This window comes from Camellia sinensis, chromosome 8 (genome assembly GCF_055761805.1).
Source record: "Camellia sinensis isolate YWXY chromosome 8, ASM5576180v1, whole genome shotgun sequence".
NCBI lineage: Eukaryota > Viridiplantae > Streptophyta > Magnoliopsida > Ericales > Theaceae > Camellia > Camellia sinensis.
Window position 1 is genome coordinate 192,575,590 of NC_138968.1, and position 14,815 is coordinate 192,590,404.

The following is a 14,815-nucleotide window of genomic DNA, read 5'->3' on the forward strand; positions in this document are numbered from 1 at the left end:
GGAATATGCAAAGAACAAAAAATGTAAAGGGAATGCCATAATTTCCATTTCATACTCATAGCACAATGTGGTCTTGGAACATAAGAGAGAACAATGTAAAAAACAATTATATGACAAGAAACATGTTTACTTGATACCTAATAATAATACATGGTCGTCTTGGCAACATTTTCCCACTATTTTAATGGCAAAAGCAACATATATGTTATCAGCAGCTCAAAAGCATTTCTGTTTGCTAACAGGAGAACTTCAGCTCTCACTTATCGGCTAGGATTCCACAACCGCACCATATGGTAGGAATCTCGAAATATGGGATTTTCGAGGTACGATGATCATACAACTAGGAGAGTGAAATGAGCCTCTAAATAACATAATCAGACCATATATGTGAAGTATGGTCCATGGTGAAACTAGGAATCTTGTCAAGCCTAATTGGATTTTCCTTCCCTCCAATCAACCTAGCTGGATTCCCAACAGCAGTAGTCCTAGGAGACACTTCCTTCAACACCACTGACCCAGCCCCAATCTTAGCACCATCCCCAATCCTAACATTGCCCAAAACACAAGTACCTGCACCAATCAACACCCCATCACCAATTTTTGGATGCCTATCCCCACAAGCCTTGCCAGTGCCTCCCAATGTCACATTATGCAGAATTGACACATTATTTCCAATCACTGCCGTCTCTCCGACAACCACTCCGGTCGCATGATCGAGCAATATCCCCCGTCCGATCTTCGCCCCGGGATGGATGTCCACTGCAAACATTTCAGATACTTTGTTTTGTATCAAAAGGGCTAAAATTTTCCTCCCCTGTGTCCATAGCTTATGTGCAACCCTATGAGCTTGGATTGCAAGAAAGCCTTTGAAATTCAAGAAACAGTGCACATAACTAATACAAGCTGGGTCTCTCTCTTTCACTGCCCTCAAATCATCTTTAACAGCATTCATGATTTCTTGATCCTCTGCGAGCATCCCCAGGAAAAGATCATAGAGGGTACCACTGGGAAGACTCGAATCGCTCAGCTTCAACGAGAGATGATTGCCTAGCGCAGTTCCTAGGGAATCATGAGACAAGATTGAGGTAAAATAGTAGCTTGATAATATGGGTTCTTGATCAACGTCTGATCGAGCTTCGTCTTTCATTCTCAGCCACAGATCATCATCATCAACTGTTGTGCGCGAATGTATGGTATTCGGCTTATTTGGGGCAATGGGTTCGCAGGAAACATGATCGGGATAATTGGGTCTGCAGAATTTTGCGAAATTGAAGAGATGATCATCGACTTGGGACCTGTTTGGATCGCAGGAAAGTCGGTTTGTTTGAGCGGAATGGATACAAGCGGCCATATTTTGTTGTTTTGGAGGAGGGAAAATTGGTTCGTGTAGGAGTGGGGATCTGAAAATAAAAATGGACATACAGAATAGTGAGGCGTGAGATAATGTACGGGTGGACGAGTGATAAGCAGTTTATATAGAGGAAGAGAGGTCGCCATGGATAGGGCTAAGAACAGATCTTTGACGGAAAGTGAGAATTTTCTTGGAAAATAGGGTTTATTTTTGCGAATGTTCTGTTTTGCGATTGCTCACTCCAATTTCTACAACGCGGTGGACCCCAGGTCCAAAAAATATTCTTTTCTTTAATTTTTTTTTTCTTCTAATTTTTGAATGTTGCAATTTTTTATTTTTTATTTTTTTCCTTCCTCAAGTGGATGCGGAGCATCTCATCACAACTAATCTAAGGGTGGGTTTGATTGTGCGAATTGATAACGAGCGATTAGAATTCATCTGTCTTAAATCTTACACTGTGAATCTCTCAAATTATTTGGTTGGATTGTATATGTATTTTGTGTTTATTTTTTTTATGGTATTAAATGTCTGGAAATAACTATTTTTAGTGAATCAAATGTTTGGTTAGACGAACTAGATAGGATAAATGAACAAAAGACTATTTTACCTTTTTTCAATTGTTTATTAAGTAATAGCAATATTAAACATATTTTTAATATTTTAATTATTTTTAGTTAGATTAAATAAAAATTTATTTTATTTTATTTTTTACACAATTAAATAAATTTATTTTTTAAAAATAAAATAAATAAAATATCAATAAAAATATATTTTATTTTTTAATTAAAATTTTAAATAAATTTGTTTTTAAAAATAATAATAATTAAACAATGAAATTAAATAAAACATCTATTAAATTTAAATACTGAAATTAAATAAAATATAAACAAAATTTTAAAATAAAACATCAATAAAATATTTATAAAAAATTATTTTAAAAAATTAAATAAATAAAATATCAATAAAAAGTTAAATAAAATTATTTTATTTTTAAATTGAGACATTTAAATTTTATTAAATTTTATTAAATATAATCCATAATTAAATAGTAGATGATCAAAATGGTCATTTTACCACCTAATTCTAACCGTGGATAGTCTCCCAAAAATTGTCTCATACCCCCTTAGGATATAATAGTTCCCCATATGGAGAATAAGGAGTCCGGCCAGACTCATTGTTCGACGGACTAAAAAAAAACAAACGGCGGATTGGATTCTTCCTCCGGATTACAATCTGCACAGTAAATAGTCCCCCTTTTATCCCCAATCAAACACAGACGGACTGGATAAGGAGGGATTAGAATCCATCGGGCTTGAGTCCTGGGACTGTGAATCCCCCGGACTACTTGGTTAGATTGGATATGTATCATGTGTTTGTTTTTCATAGGATTAGATGTCTGGAAAGGATTATTTTTAGTGAATCCAACGTTTGGTTGGACGGACTGGATAAGATAAATGAACAAAAGACTACTTTATCATTTTCCAATTATTTACTAAGTAATAGCAATATTAAACATATCTTTAATATTTTACTTATTTTTAGCTAGATTAAATAAAAATTTATTTTATTTTATTTTTTACACAATTAAATAAATTTATTTATTTTTAAATTAAATAAATAAAATATCAATAAAAAATATGTTATTTTTTTAATTAAAATTTTAAATAAATTTGTTTTTAAAAATAATAATAATTAAACAATGAAATTAAATAAAACATCAATTAACATTTTAATAATGAAATTAAATAAAATATAAACAAGATTTTAAAATAAAATATCTATAAAAAATTATTTTAAAAAATTAAATAAATAAAACATCAATAAAAAGTTAAATAAAATTATTTTATTTTTAAATTAAGACATTTAAATTTTATTGAATTTTACTAAATATAATACATAATTAAATAGTAGAGGGTCAAAATGGTCATTTTATCACCTAATCTCAACAGTAAATTGTCCTCCCAAAACTATCCCGCACCCCCCCGAGATAGTATAATCTCCCATATGAGAAATAAGGAGTTCGGCCGGACTCCATATCCGGCGGACTAAAAAAAAAATAAACGATAGACTACTCACTCCTTCAGATAAGCAATCCGAATAGTGAATAGTCCCCCCTAATCCCTCCAATCAAACACACCTTAAGTATATACATTTTATCTCACCTATGTCGAATCAAATTTGTGAGTTATTTTAAAAGAGAATGAAAACTAAAATATAACTCTTATTATGTATAATATTTTGTTTGATCATCACAAAAAGTCACAACAATTTTATATATATTTTTCAAATATTTTTCCTTCGCTAGCAATTATTTATAAGTGCTAAAACAAAATAAATAATCCACCAATTACTACACGCTATGCCGACTCTGTACATCTTTCACTCAAGGTCTCAATTTCTAGTAACGGAGAAAAAAATAACATTATAAATGAAACTTTTTTTTGGGTATAATTCGATATACACATAGAGTTATATTAAGTGGTTGTTTGAAATGTCCTAAATAAGTATATTTTTTATCTTTAGACTTAAAAATTGAGAAAAAAATATGGATATTTGGGTTAACTTTTTGACTTTTTATGAAAAAATATGTATTAAAAAATTGTATAAATTAGTGTGTAGGGAAAAATTAGGATTGAGAGTTGTGCAACCGTAATTTTTAACTTTTGGTGAATAGTGATAACTTTTTAACTTTTTGAGTAATTTTTTAACTTTTTAACTTTTTGACAACTTGTCAAACTTGACCTAAGTATAAGAATAAATCTGTATCATGCACAAAGGATAGTTGTACCATCATAAAAATATGTTATTTTTTTTCCACAGCTCTACTGAAATGTAATTTTTCCTAGTATAAATGTCTAAATAAAAAAAAAAAAATTGGTCAATTTTGTCAAAGAATATTGAACAACAAAAATTGTGGATGGAGAAATATATTTAAAAAAATCTAATTATATATATATATTTTTTTAAATTTCCATTAACAAATTTCTCACAATAATTGAAGGTCCAAATAAGATTTTATTTTATTTTATTTTATTTCCCTTCTTTAATCTTCTTGGTTGGTGCAATGATTCTTCACTAGGAGATTTTAAATTATTATACTCATCAAGGAGGAAACAACTTAATGACAAAATTGACATTGGAACGGTCATTAAGAAGAGAATCCTTATTAAACTTTTAGGCTCTGTAGTCTGATGTATTAGCATGCGTCACTCATGTATACATGTAGCTTTCGAAAAACAGTTGTGATAAGGACCTCCAGCATCCAAACACCCGCCGCCGCCTTGTGAGAGAGAGGGAGAGGGATTAAAGAATTATTTAAGGTGTTCTAAATAAATGTATTTTTTGTTTTTTTTAAATAAAAAAATTGAGAAAAAAATATGAATGTTTGATTTAATTTTTTATTTTTTTGAAAAAATGTGTATCAAAAAATTATATAAAGAAATGTGTAGAAAAAAATAGTGTAACACACTATACGGATTAGCAATGCAAGCGCTTGGTGAATACATGGGAAAAGATTGCTTCCTTTTCGGGCTTTGATTGGCTATGTTGTTCGGCCTGTGGGGACCATCACAGGTCCCTTTTTCTAATCGGAATCGTTCAATGTGTAGAATTCGTCGATTACTATATGTTTGTAAAAATCACGTTGATTAGATATCGATAACTATTTGATCGTATTAGTTTTTTTGTCAACTATTAACTATAACATCATTCAATTTTTTTACAAAACTGATTTGATCATGTAGTTAGGGATATCCGATAGACGTGATTTTTTATAGGCATATAGTACTAGACGAATTCTACATCTTCAACGGTTCGGATTATCAAAACGGGACCCATAGTGGGCCCCCACGAGTCCAACTTTACCATCCAACTTAGTGAATGTACACATGAAACTTTTTTTTTTTCCCTTTCACTGAAGCTACCGTGACGTCAGTACATTGATGGACCAAAAAGTTGATTTATATTTAATATTTGTATATTAATTTTTTTATATTTTTTTTATGAATAGTAATAATTTTTTAACTTTTTTAATAACTTTACTTTTTAATTTTTTTTTTACTTGTCAGACCCACCCTAAAACAAAAAAATAATAAATAAATAATGAAAGATCATAAATTAATTAAAAATCGTTAGAATCAAAAATTTTAGACGTCTCAAATATTATTCTCACAAATCAACCGTATCAATTAGTCGTAGGACCCTCCCAGTCTGTGTCACTTTTGGCTTAGTGGTTGTGGTTGCTCTTCTTTTTTTGATTCAAGCCTGTGGTGGCTCTTCAAAATGCAAAACAGCAGACTCCTATTAGCTTACTGGAACAAGAATAAAATTAAATGAATATTTTATTACAATATTCATTGTTATATTTAATTTATTTTATAAAAAGACGTGTTAAAAATATTTTTTTTAAAAATTACTTTTTACATTAATTATTTTATTATTTAATTAAAACATCAATCAAATTAATCTGTATCAACTGCTTTATTTCTCCTCCAATATCTTTCAATGACCATTGAAACTTTATTTAATTGACTAGATCATTATTTCACAATCACTCACTCCTTACTAGATTCATTGCATTTAAATCCTAATAAAAGTTTACACAATGACTGCACCAAGTGGTCAAGATACTTTATCCTTAAATTTATGATTTTTTTTTTTTAGTTCATTATTAACGGTATGTCACCATAAATTTTTTGAGATATGATTATACCTAAATCTCAATGCCCTTATTATCAATACCATATAACAAAAATTTTGAAACATAAGAAACTTAGGACATTATTCATATAAAAGTGTGTAGAATTTTTTTTATTATAATAATTCAGAATATCTCTCGCTCAGCCTAATCCTATTAAGCTTGAATTATCTTGCATCTAAACCGCCGATAACTAAATTTGGCAACAGAGTAGCGACATTTAATCAATATCGACATTTAATCACCATGAAATCGACCAATTCAATATTCTAAAAGATATGCACTGAACTAGCAAATTTGTTTCCTGGTGTGGTTTTCAAAACGAAGCATACATTGACTTCAATTACCAAAGGGACTGTACTTGGTTGGTTGAGCATTCTTTTAAGAAATCAATTGTCTATGTTTTTCCTAGATAAGAAATCATAAGCTTACCTTCAAGGCTCAAAACCACAACATCATCCCTTCACCACCTGCCCCGCAATTGCTCTCCCTGAGCAATTTCTCAACCTAGATGTAATCTTTTGCACCTAAAGAAATAAAATTGGTTATTAAAGCCTGAATTTTATGGACTCGGCCCAGAGTTTTAAAAGGCTTTCTTAAGACTCTCCTCGAGTCTCGCCTCACCTCGAGGCTAAAGTAAAACGTATCAAGATTTTGATTTTTAGGTATTGCTCCTCAAAGGCTTGCGCATCACAGTTTGAGACATGCACTTTAAGTGCGATTTGTACGCTTTTTACGCATAAGCATGTGAGAAGTACGCACATGCAGAGGTTGTCTTGGGCTTTTGTTAAACTTAATCTATTAGATTGTTCAAGCATAAAAAAATAAAAAGAAACCATTTTTGCAACTATATTCTACAGGAAAAAATAAGTAAACGATCAATAAGAAAAAACACACAGTTAATGGTCAAGTGAGAAGCTCAATCACTTAAGTCAAGAATATCAATTTCACTTTCAGTAAAGGAAAACTTCCTTTTTTATGTAGTAGAATGTCCAAAACCTTAAGGAGAAAAGTATTTACACCTTTATATTTAATTGTTTTTATTTTTTTCTACTATTTTAAAATATTTAATTTATTCACTAAATATTAAAATGTGAAATTTGAAATGTTTACACATTAACGTCCTGAGGCTTACGCCTCACCTCATGAAGGGTAAAACGCCTTAAGGTACGCATTCGCCTTTAAAAACTTTGACTCGGCCATCAAAAGTTTCAAAAAGTGAATAAAAGAAGTCATATATACCAATTAGGGTGTGTAATCAGGAAATTTTATTTTGAGGAAATTGCAAATTAGTGTTAAAAAAGTGAAATTAATTGCAAAAATATAGTACAAGTGGAGTATGTGCTCTAGTGCAAATAAGGCCACAGTTTTCACTTGCACCAAAGCACAAGAACACTTGCATCTCCATACTCACTGATTTACAAATCTCCCAAATTTTCTTCCATTGTAATTGTCCTTCAAAACTGCTCATATGGACATGGGCAACATCTTTAAAAACAAAAAAGAACTCAACATTTGCAACCAATATTTTAGTTATTCATTCAACAATATTCTCAAGCAACTCTTGTACAAGCATGACATGATACTACCACCAAATTAGAGGTTGTGCTTGCTTTTAAATTTGAAGAGAGCTTCAAATGCCGGTAGGAAAATATAGTGCTCTTATTTAGCTATGATCAAGATCAAGATCAAGATAAAGACAACTGAACCAACTTGATAATTTGGCATTATTGCCACAAAGAAGAGCTTTCACAATTTTCTTACACCATAGAAAAGATTGAATCAAAGATTAAGAAGTTTCAAACTTTCTATTACATATCCATCGGAACTAGTATTTGAGTGTTTTTCTGCTTGGGCTGTATGAGGTGGAATTCTCATATACAGTTCTAAGAGGGGGTGTCTAACCTATCTCAAATTAAGAAGTGTGAACATACAGTGCCCATTGAAGCTGAAGCAATGCTTTCTCAGAGCTTGACTTCCACATCAACCCCGGCAGGAAGGTCAAGCTGCATCAAGGAATCAATTGTTTGGGCAGTCGGGTATAGAATATCAATGAGGCGCTGATGAGTTCTGATCTCAAAATGGAACCTGGCATCTTTGTGGACATGTGGAGATTTAAGTACACAATAAATTCGCTTCTTGCTTGGTAACGGCACAGGACCCATGGTCTTTGCATTGGTAGTCCTTGCAGCATCCACTATTTGCTTGCATGAATCCTCTATCAGTCGCACCCAATATGACCTAAGTTTAATCCTAATTTTCTGCTTCGGTGCCATCTGAGAATGGACAAAAAACATAATAAGACGACCGGAATGTCACTAAAACTACTGAATATTAAGAAAAAAATCTAAGAGATATATCTAATCGAAAATTCAGTTTCATGTCATGAACGATTTACATGGACTTCCAAGATATTTGACTAAACAGATCGCCATCAAAAGCTTAAAAACAATTGACACTTATCCAATGCAAGACTATTTTAATGACTAGTTATTCTTTTTCAAAAGATTATCATATTGGGTTTGTGGAGCCTAATTAGTATTGTACACCTCACCATGAAGTTGCGAATCCAACTTGGCAGTTAGTTGGCAGAGAGGTTGCAGGCGGCAGCCAGCCCGAAGGTGGGAGTTTGGTGGCTGTGAACCCTAACATATACATTGTTGTTTAAACAAGCAACCAATTTGTACTCTTTTCTTTTCTTTTTTCAATATAGTGAAGCTAGTGTGACTAATCTTGCCGAACCACCTATCTATATACGTAATGCATTTTTTATTTGTAATTGATTCTTCTTGCTACTGTGTACTTGGTTAATTCCTCAACACATCACCATTCTTCTATTCTTATCAAATGTAAAAACATATGTAATCTATTTTTCATAAAATTTGAAAGACAAATGTCATTTAGAGCAAGAATCACAATCCCAGTGCAAATGGTTGTGGAGCTTATACCACCCAAATGGTTGTTTTGGGATCTAATTCTACATAAAAACATAATGTCATTTCTTCCTTTCAACTTTTCTCAGCAACCAAACAGAGCATAAAGGGAAAAAGATTACCTTCTCAGCATCGGCCCCAATACTGAGCGGCGACGAACCAGAAGCCACCAATCCTCCAACCTGAACATCCCAAATTAACATTAATCTCCTCAAATTCAGAGAAACATGAGTATTTCATGACACTAAATTAGAAGAATTACAAACCTCAGGCGTAGAAGAGTCAGGACCATCTAGGATTTCTAGGGAATCCAAGACTTCAGGTGCAGCAAAAACCCTAATCGTAGATGATCGAGAGGGTTTTAGGGCTTTTAGCGGTGAAGCAGTAGAGGGCAAAGAGAGAAGAGAAAGCTCAGGCTTGACAACAATGGTGGAGAAATTGGATGATGAGGGTGATGGGAATGGCGGACGAATTGTAGCAGAAAGTGATGAAACAGCTATTGATTCTCTCTCTGGTATGCAACAGTTTCGCAGTGTTATCCAGATGTAAATTTCTTTTTCCCCTATTTCAATAAGTTTTATAAAACAATTTATTTGGACCAAAAATAATATTTAGATAAATTATAAAATTTTAAAAAAACATATGAAGTCACATAAATTTGACATAATACATTAATTTTTTTTAATTTAAATTTAAATAGTAATACTCTGTCCTATTTTTATTAGTAATTTATTAATCATGTATATGAAATTAATGTTGTTATCTAATTTATGTTGAAATTTATATTTTTACTTTTATGTTTACCCAGGCTATGCATTATTTCCGTTACTTTTAATCTTATTAAAATGGAGGTTGTGTAATAATGTCAAATTTATGGTATTTATTATATATATATATATATATATTTTTAAATTTAAGAGTGGTTAATGTAATTTATTAAAACTAAATTGAATATTATATGTTTTGTTAGGTCTAGTGAAAAAAATTTAAAACAAAAATGCTATAAATACTAATTTTTTTATCAAATACTTACGTGGATGTAGTAGGTCTCACACTTATGCAACTGTTTGATAAAAAAATTTATATTTCTAGTATTGCTTTTTTTTTTTTTTAAATGGCGGTGATTAGCTTGTCATGTCTCACAAAATATTTTCTAGTCAAAATAAGCATTTTTTTTCACATTTGATTTTTGTCATATATGGAAAAAATATTTAAAAATATGTTTTTTTGCTTAAATAAATAAAATGTATCTAAAATTCAAGAAGAAAAATCTCACGAGATTCAATGCAGCACTAAAATTTTAAACATGTATAATTTGGACAAATTTCATCTACAGTTTCTATAATTTGTTTATTATGTTGGTTTAATTTTTATAATTTGTATAACTTTAATTTTATTTTTAAAATTTTCATGATATGTTAGTTTAGTCTAATTGAGAAATTATGTTTAGAAATTGAAGAGACAACATATTTCATTCACTCTTTTCAAAACTATTAAGAGCGTGACATACAATTTAAAATTACTCATTCTCTTTTAGATGCATCATTTTACTCTTAGTTTCTGTCTATGTTTTAGCAAGATATTATTACCGTCTAAATTTATAAATTGTAAAAAATTAAAAGTAAAATTGGTACAAATTACAAGAATGATGGATATAATTTGCCCAAGAATATAGTGAACATTGAAACTTAACAAATAAGACACAAAATCAATCTCGTGTTCCTGTGGGGAGAGATTCAAGAGAGTAAAAGTAAATTCATACAAATATGAATGTAATTACAAAACACTTTGAGAGTACTGCATGTTTCATGCTTTTGAGGAGGACCCTGCTACTAATTGTGCTCACCCCTGCATGCTTTATCACATAACAGAGTGACTTTTCACCTCCCCACAAAACACAACTGAAGTTAAAAAACCATAACCGTTATATAAATATGTATATACATAATATACAAGAATGTATATCTATCTATACTATTATGAAACAATAATTATGGTGGTATAATTATGGTGGTATAAACACTATGACAAATCAAGATTCAAACTTTGGGAGATAAATACACATATAATTCCTAATTTTTTGAAGTTATTTTATTATTACTAATATAATATAAATAGGTGCAACCGCACCTCTATCCAGATGCTTGGAGTAATTTTTAACCTTATTTAACTTCTTTAAATTGTAATTATAAATCTAATTATTTCACTTTTGCACACCGTATAATGTGTGCCAACACTACTAGTATACAATAAAAATGTCTCTTGGAGTTCCATAACTACTCCTCAACAAACCATCTTTTTACACCACCACCGTCCTATATTTATTGCCTCCACTTCTTCCTCACCACCTTTGCACCTTAGTCCAACTCCATCAACTTTCAAATTCAAAGATACCCACAAAGAGAACATCAAAGGTTTGAGGAAATCAAGTTATGGGTTCACTTGTTGCAGGATTTTTGGTACTGTTTTTGGGAAGCATTGAAGTGGGCTCTGGAAAGAGCCAAGCCTACACCATGAATTACATTACTTGGGAGGATATGAAGGTGGATTTGCAGAAAGAGAGGTTGGATTTGAACGAGGAACAGAATCGAAGCCGAGTAATCGTTGTTGATCAGAATGGTAAGGGAGATTCAGTTACAATACAAGGTGCAGTTGATATTGTTCCTCTGCTCAATTCACAGAGAGTGAAAATTTACATTCATCCTGGAATCTACAGGTTTGTATGTATTTCTGTATGTAAATATGATTGTCAATGAGAATAAACTCCACAGTTAGCAATTTTTCTCTCTTTCTAAGGTGATTTCTCTTCTATTTCTTTTCTTTCTTTGGTTGATAAATGTGGGGTTGCATTGGGAAGATGGGGACGCGAAAAGTGGGGACGTGGGTATTGGAAGTTATGGAATATCCATTCTAATTTCTATATATTGATTTTGAAGCTACCTTCAATATTTAATTTTTTTTTGTAATTATTATCTTTGCATAAGAGTATTTGTAAGTTATATAAAGAATTTCAAACAAGGGAAAATGTATTTCACCATTTTATATTTTAATTTTTTTTGTCACTCATATTTATGAGATAAATAACATCTATAAGATCGATCATATATATAAAAAAATATTAGAAAAAAATAGAACCCATTATATGACATGAAGACACATAAAAGGCTAATAGTTCGAGTGAATTGTTTGGGTTATAGGATCTTGTTTTCTTTCAAATTGAAAGAAGTCTAATCTGGTTATGTTGGGTTTGTGAGGCCTAAGGTGGGTCTCATGTTCTTATTATTTTGTAAATTTTTGTGTAGGACATTTATTTAAAAATCACATTTTTTCGATAACTGAATTTATATAATTTCATCATATTTGTTTTTAAAAAACAATGAATGGTCTATTGTAAATTATTTTTTTTTTTTTTCTTTCATTCATATGTGATGACTACCTTTTGTGATCCTTTCATTTAAACTAAAGCATGACAAATGATTTCAAAAATACCACTATCTTTTTTTTTTCTTTTTCTTTTTTATATTTAATTTTGTAATGTTATGCTGATGATTTAATTTAATTTTTTTAAAATTATATTTATGTACCATTTTCCATCATCATAGCTTCTTGTGTTTCTACATACATATAAAGATCTCAAAATACTTGAATTAAATTACAATGCAGAGAAAAGGTGTTTGTTCCAAACTCCAAGCCTTACATTTCATTCATTGGAGATGAAAATCGACCTTCTGAAACCATTATCACTTGGAATGATAAAGCTTCTGATAAAGACAATAATGGACATCAATTAGGGACCTCTAGATCAGCTTCTGTTACTATAGAATCCGATTTCTTCTGCGCAACCGGTATCACCTTTGAGGTACAAACCCATATCTATTTTTGTTTTTATATTTTTTAAAACAAAAACCCCAAAACACAACAACTCTCATCAATGATGTGGTATGCCAGAACTCAGTGGTTGCAGTCCCTAGAGCCTATGGAATGCAAGCTGTAGCATTAAGGTTAGCCGCCGATAAAGCCATGTTGTTCAAAGTTAGGGTCTTGGGGACACAAGACACACTTCTAGACGATTACGGATCACATTATTTTTATCAGTGTTACATTCAAGGTTCTGTTGATTTCATATTTGGTAAATCTCGATCGCTCTATCAGGTATCATTCAAATCCTCACTATCTGTATATGAGAATCATATGTCCAATATGTTTCTTGATAATGATTTGTAGAATTGGATTTCTTAAACTAGGACTGTGTTCTTCACTCAACAGCTGAAAGATTTGGAGCAATTGCAGCTCATCATAGAGATTCACAATATGATGATACAGGGTTCTCTTTTGTAAATTGCACAATTAATGGATCAGGAATTGTCTACCTGGGAAGAGCTTGGGGAAATTACTCGCGAGTAATATACTCATACTGTGATATCGACAATATAATAACTCCATCTGGGTGGAGCGACTGGAATCAACCATCTAGGCAAAAGTATGAATCTTTTCTTATTAAAGAAAACAAAAAATGAAAAACGGAAACGTGTTAAACTATTCAAAACTTTGAAATATAATTCGAGTTTGCAATTACAGGACTGTAATGTTTGGAGAATACCACTGCAGAGGGAGAGGAGCAGATAGAAGAAATAGAGTGCCATGGTCAAAGTCCCTGAATTATGAGGAAGTAAAACCATATTTGAATGTGACATTTGTAGCTGGAGAGCAATGGTTAAGACTATAGTAGTACTATTTTCATGTATTTATGCAATCATGCATATTGAGGTTCGAGTATTCGGGCATTTTTTTATTTATATTTATATTAAATGACAAAATAGTCGTTAGCACAAAATTTTTGATCACTTCGTGTTTTGAATTTGTGTATTGTTTGAATGTGATTGTATGTATGAGAGTGAATTGTTGTATTGTTTATAGGGTGTTTTTGGTGACCATTTGTGAAGTTGCAAAGGTGGCCATGTAGTAGGGGCTACTGTGACCCTGGTTTGGTGGTGCCATGTTGTGCACTTGAGAAGTTGAGGGTGGAAATAATAAAAAGTGTTTCATTACATATATTAGACATCAAAAATATTTAAAAGCACTAAAAGTAAAGTTTTTAGAGCTTTACTTATGTGACAGTGAATCTCACTCATGAATGATTTGATGTATATGTTTTATTTTTTTTAACTCCATGTTACATTATTAGAGTCATTGTTAGAGTTTCAAATTTTAGAGTTATGAATCATTATTCATTAGATATTGGGGTAAGAGTAAATATGACATTTTAATAAAACTAAATGTTAAAACATGAGTAAATTTTGCTAGATGGCTCAACAGTGAGTTTTTTTTTTTTTTTTGTAATGCGATTAGGGGGAATATAGTGTGTGTATATATATATATTGCACAGAATAGTGCGTCCACAATAGTTAAATTGGAGTATAAATCACACCTTTTTTTAAAAAAAAATTACTTAACAAAAGAATTTGTAAAAATTAATTACAAAATATAAAATTTATAATTTTACTTTTCAATATTTGTAATTTTATTATTAATTTAAAAATATTTTTTCAATTTTCAATTGAATTGTAATTTCCCAATTTTTTAAACAATTGATAAGAAGTTTTTTTTTTTTTTTTTTTTTTTTGTATATAATGCGATTAGGGGAATATAGTGTGTGTATATATATATATTGCACAGAATAGTGTGCGTCCACAATAGTTAAATTGCAGTATAAATCACACCTTAAATACATATTTTCATAATACATGTTAATTTTTTTTAAAAAAATTACTTAACAAAAGAATTTGTAAAAATCAATTACAAAATATAAAATATTTTGTAATTTTACTTTTCAAT

At 30.8% G+C, this 14,815-nt stretch overlaps 2 protein-coding genes and 1 pseudogene across 3 annotated transcripts; 1 reads left to right on the forward strand and 2 right to left on the reverse strand.

Moving 5' to 3' along the window:
* Positions 1–24: 24 nt before the first annotated feature.
* On the reverse strand, positions 25–1,569 carry LOC145797407 (serine acetyltransferase 1, chloroplastic pseudogene; annotated as a pseudogene). Its single transcript, XR_014338932.1, has one exon. The product of XR_014338932.1 is annotated as a serine acetyltransferase 1, chloroplastic pseudogene (transcript).
* Positions 1,570–7,741: 6,172 nt separating this feature from the next.
* On the reverse strand, positions 7,742–9,797 carry LOC114318979 (small ribosomal subunit protein uS10c). The gene is made up of 4 exons (XM_028265958.2): positions 9,785–9,797; positions 9,247–9,542; positions 9,103–9,162; positions 7,742–8,323 (listed from the first exon to the last, which is right to left on the reverse strand). Exons 1-4 carry the CDS (start codon positions 9,795–9,797, stop codon positions 8,012–8,014), a joined length of 681 nt encoding a protein of 226 aa, XP_028121759.2. The 3' UTR covers positions 7,742–8,011.
* Positions 9,798–11,308: 1,511 nt separating this feature from the next.
* LOC114319010 (pectinesterase QRT1-like) lies at positions 11,309–13,706 on the forward strand. Its single transcript, XM_082884492.1, has 5 exons — positions 11,309–11,696; positions 12,644–12,839; positions 12,929–13,132; positions 13,225–13,460; positions 13,559–13,706. The coding sequence occupies exons 1-5, from the start codon at positions 11,413–11,415 to the stop codon at positions 13,704–13,706; spliced, it is 1,068 nt and encodes a 355-aa protein (XP_082740618.1). The 5' UTR covers positions 11,309–11,412.
* The last annotated feature ends 1,109 nt before the right edge of the window (positions 13,707–14,815 follow it).